We start from the raw sequence: 4,583 nt of genomic DNA on the forward strand, positions 1-4,583 counted from the left end.
CATTTTTTTCCTAATGAATAAGTTTTTTTGTTTGTGCAATAGTTTGTGCCTTCAATTAACATTATTGGATTTGTAGACACGAAAGTAAAGGCTGCAATATTCAAGGTGGGAGAAGTTGTCAGGTATAGCACATTTGATCCTCCCTCCTAAACTTTACTTTGAAGAGTAACTTTACTATGAAGATTATGAAGGGTTTTTTGGTTACAGGTTTGTGAGTTCCAAAGAAATCAAAGTTTTAGCCATTCCAACAGCTCAAATTCTAGCGATTGAAGCAACTTGTGCTATTGAGGATGCATTCCCACGTTCTATCCTTGTTAGCCAAGTTCACCTATTGCTCCATCTTGTTGAGGAGATAGCCATTTGTGGTGTGGTTCACTCCAGGTGGATGTTCTTTCTTGAGAGGTTCCTAAAGACATTGAAAGACTTTGTAAGGCTACGATCACAACCAGAGGTATTCATCGATCTTAAGCTTTAAACCTTATTAGGATTGGATTGCATTCACAACGCTTTTTATTGGTTACTTTAATCACTAATGGTTTCATGTGTTCAGGCAAGCATGGCAGAGGGTTAGGTTGTACAAGAGGCTTTTGTGTATGTCTCTCAATATCTTTTCACAATAGACCCATCATTGCCTCGTTTAAAGACGGAGGAAGAGGATCCAAAAAAACACGCAAACATTCCAAGTGGGAAAGGTTCTCTCTTGATTTTGGATAGGGAATTTCAAGCCATAGTCAACAACCATTGTCTACTCAATGCTCCCATCATGGGCAAATGGGTGGATATGTATGTGGAGGTGCGTACAACGAGAGAAAGGGAGAGGGAAGCATGGAAGAGGTCGCATGGCGGTAGGCGAGCACCTCCCTTTCCTAAAGAGCTTTGCCAAATACCCTGATCTAATTCCAGTTGGGTGGATACACAATGCCATGACCAAGGCCAAGACACAAGGAGAACAAATAAGCCCTAAAGAATGGGAGTACGCACGAGGATGTCTACCAAGGGTAATATACTCAATGTGTTTAGTGTGTGTGTGTGAGTGTGTGTGTGTGTGTGTGTGTATGTGTGTCATCTCTCTCTCTCTCTCTCTCTCTCTCTCTCTCTCTCTCTCATCTATCCTGATTGGTTTTTGCAGGCCTTCACATTCAACTCTATGTGGTCCGAAGGACGTCATTTTCGAACCCGCAAGATAGATGAGCGTCGAATCACTCACGATATTGGAGTTATGGGCAACTTTGACACGACAACACAAGAGGTGAGGGAATGTGGAACAATAGAGAGGATAATCAAAGTGGACTTCAGAACATTTCACAAATATCTCTTTGACTGCCGATGGTTTGCGGGTGAGGTTAAGAGACATGAGAATGGGCTCTATATGGTAGACTCCGGGCAATTTCATCGCGGGAAGACCGACAACTTGGTGCAACCTAGTAGTTGTGAGCAAGTAAATTCCATGTGCAACTCACTAAAACATTATATGATACATATAAAACTACATTCATGTTGTTGTTTGCTCTATGACCTACAGGTGTTTTATGTGCCTTGTGTGGATCGAAGACGACTTTGGTATGTTATTCTAGTCACACCACGGAGCAGATCTATCTTTGCAGATACAAACATAGAGACTTTGGCAGATCCCACCATACCATCTCAAGAAGACGCCAATGACGATGATGCAGTTGAGGTCGAGGAGAACCAACCATTCCCAATCATCAACCATAGTGAGGAGGAGGACGAGGATGGAGAGGATGATGATGATTCAATAGGAGAGGCTGTAGAGGATGAATCAATAGATTTATTTGTTGATTTAGCTACCATGGGGTTGGACATGGATGTAAGCACTTGTAGAGATCTCTTGGAGGATGAAAATTAATAAATATCTTTCGGATTTTGTCTTCTTTCTCTACTTATGCTGTACAAAAGGGCTATTTGTTTATGAACGCAAGACAATACAATTTTGATCATCGTTCGCTTGCCATTTCCATATGAATGCATAGTTGACATAAGATTTTGAGGTGGAAACAAAATATTTTTTGATATAGAATCTCATGGAGTACAAATGAGTAGAGTAGGAGAATCATACCAATAGATGAGGCAAGCAAAGAGAAGAGAGGTACTAAAAATCCAAATGAGAATGGGATTTCTTACACTCCATGCAAAAAGGGGGTACCAATTTCTGAAAAGTAACAAAATAGAATAGGATTTATAGAAAGAGAAAAGTGGGAGAGGAATGGGGCCAGGGATTCTTTTTTTATTGCGGTAATATGCGCGGTAATAAATGCGGTAATACTCACGAAAAAGTCAAAAAACGCGTCGACGGGGCTGCAACATACAATCTCTCTCTTTCTTGAACCTCTCTCTCTCCTCTTATGAGGTAATGCTGTGCGATAACAGCAGCATTCTCCCATAGTGAGTATGCATGCAACTAGGAAAGCGCCGGGCCTCTAACTGTGAGAATTCGTCGCAAAATTCAAGCAAGGCGTAGATAATTTGAAGTCAAAAACACACTAAAAAAGAAAAAAACTCCAGCCATGAAAGCTTCTCTTTGAAAAAGAACCAAGATCAACTCAAAAGTCTTGTGTGTGTGATGATTTGGTATAGCCTCACTGCCAATTACATAGTTGCAGTGCTCTTTTGCCTTGATAAAACCCTTACACAAACGCTTCACTTCTCCTTCGTAGCCATTTCATGGAAGCTTAAGAAATTCATTATTCATTCCCAAGTAGGTATTTGAAGAGGGGAAACCCTAATTGGTGGCCTCACAACCTCGAATACAGTGTTGGAACAGCACGGGACTACACTAGCATACCTTAGGTGCAGGCTTTGTATCCCTTCACAGAGAAGCTTATAGTGCTGATATTTCTCTTCTAAAATGTTTCCTCACTCCTCATAGTCATGGCACCGTGAGTGATGTGGAATTTTGAGCCATTTTTCACCAATTTTGGGTAATTGTTTACCATTTTATGACCATTTTTAGCCCAAAAATTCCCTTTTCTGCTCGTAAAACGCCCAAAGGAGCTAGGAGAAATCCCTAAAATTGTGGAAAAAATACATTGGGCTTAAATTTCATCTTGAACCTCATTTTTCCACTTAGCAAGCACTTTGGATGCATCTCTTACTCCCGCGCATGAAACCTACTATTTTTGACCGAGATCGCCCGCATTGAACTTTCTAGGCAAAACGAGCGTGCCACTTCGATACACTTGACATTTGTACATTTCTAAAGCAAAATAGGCATATTTTAATGTGTTAAAACATGCGTCAATGCCATGTCCAGGTCCTCGCTGTCTCGGTAAGGTATATACAGAGTTGCAACCGTGGCATCTATTTTCGCATGTATCACACTATGTGCATCATAGCATTTGGTCCCACACATCAAAAATATTGAGAGTGAGGTAGATATTTTAGTTTCAGATTATACACGTGCCACGGAACGACACCGGTACACTAGTACATTAGATCCAACCCTTGACTAACAACTCATTTTTATCATATGCTCATCTTTTAAAACCAACTTCAACCCCTTAACTGATGAGTGGCTTAATTGCAATGAGCATGACCCTAGAGAGATCTAATTTCTTTAGCATCGTACCTTTATCTTAGGTCAAGGATTTTAATCTTTAAAGTTGTGGTTACCGTATTGAGAATCATGCTCGTCCCAAAATTAGGACTTGTGACTAAGTAACCTTAGGTCAGTTCACAAAGGAGAAATAATTGTACATGGCACAACACTCTCCAGGGATCTGCCTAGTCAAAAGGCTAAAAATAGTAGAGTTTTTACTTGATACAAAATGGCGCGTCGGGCATTTTTAATTTTGCGATACGCCCGCCAAGCTATGAGAAAAGCTTGTATCATAGCCCGACAAATCTGCCAGGCAATGAAAAAGGGCTGAGAGGCTTACTAACTGAGGTGGTTTTTACACATAAATAAGAGGGTTATGTTAATATTCAACGTGTTTACTTGTTTTTGATCTGTAATCAGTGAACGTTATTATTATGTTCACGTTAATGAAATCTCTACCCCTAAGATGCAAAAAGGCCCTCCGTATGAGATAGTGAGCATATCATTTTACTTTTGAACTTTTATAACAAGTCTTGCCTTTGTGTAGTGTGTTTGAAATAGAACAATCGCTCTAGACCAAAGAGTGTTGTGCATTTTATAACAAGTCTTGCCTTTGGCTCCAAGCTTGAGACTTGAAAATGCTTTTGGTTGTGTATGCGTTGTAGCTTGTAAGGGGGGCTCCTTTACCATCACAAAAGGGCCTCTCCAATTTAAAAGGCCCTATGATTTAGAAGGTCTATGGGGACGTCCTCTTGGATCTTAAGCATGAAATTGAAAATTGATTTTTTTTTTCTTTTAACCGAGAAAAAACTGACGGTACGCAAAGGGAATGTAGGCTAGCTTGCTTTTGTCAAATTGTCACACCCACCGACGTCATGCCACAAGGAATTAGCACAGCAGTCAAGAAATTCACCTTTGCGACTAAATAATTGAGAGTAAAAGTACATGTACAAATGTACATGCAGGTGAGGTGTTACGAGTGAGAGCGATAGAGCCCTATACATCTCTCTCTTACTCAGACGCTCTC

General features: G+C 40.4%; 1 protein-coding gene across 1 annotated transcript; it reads left to right on the forward strand.

Moving 5' to 3' along the window:
* Positions 1–385: 385 nt before the first annotated feature.
* On the forward strand, positions 386–1,867 carry LOC147422401 (uncharacterized). The gene is made up of 5 exons (XM_086502452.1): positions 386–451; positions 551–566; positions 904–998; positions 1,130–1,249; positions 1,523–1,867. The coding sequence occupies exons 1-5, from the start codon at positions 386–388 to the stop codon at positions 1,865–1,867; spliced, it is 642 nt and encodes a 213-aa protein (XP_086358578.1).
* Positions 1,868–4,583: the final 2,716 nt, after the last annotated feature.

The sequence above is a fragment of the Adiantum capillus-veneris genome, chromosome 27 (genome assembly GCF_014529385.1).
Source record: "Adiantum capillus-veneris isolate H3 chromosome 27, ASM1452938v2, whole genome shotgun sequence".
NCBI classification, from domain to species: domain Eukaryota; kingdom Viridiplantae; phylum Streptophyta; class Polypodiopsida; order Polypodiales; family Pteridaceae; genus Adiantum; species Adiantum capillus-veneris.

Bases quoted from the DNA above. Each gene is read 5' to 3' on its own strand.
- LOC147422401 (XM_086502452.1), top strand. From the start codon at position 386: ATGTTCTTTCTTGAGAGGTTCCTAAAGACATTGAAAGACTTTGTAAGG. The intron at 999-1,129 runs GTAATATACTCA...TGGTTTTTGCAG, and splicing joins CACGAGGATGTCTACCAAGG to GCCTTCACATTCAACTCTAT. The intron at 1,250-1,522 runs GTGAGGGAATGT...TATGACCTACAG, and splicing joins TTGACACGACAACACAAGAG to GTGTTTTATGTGCCTTGTGT.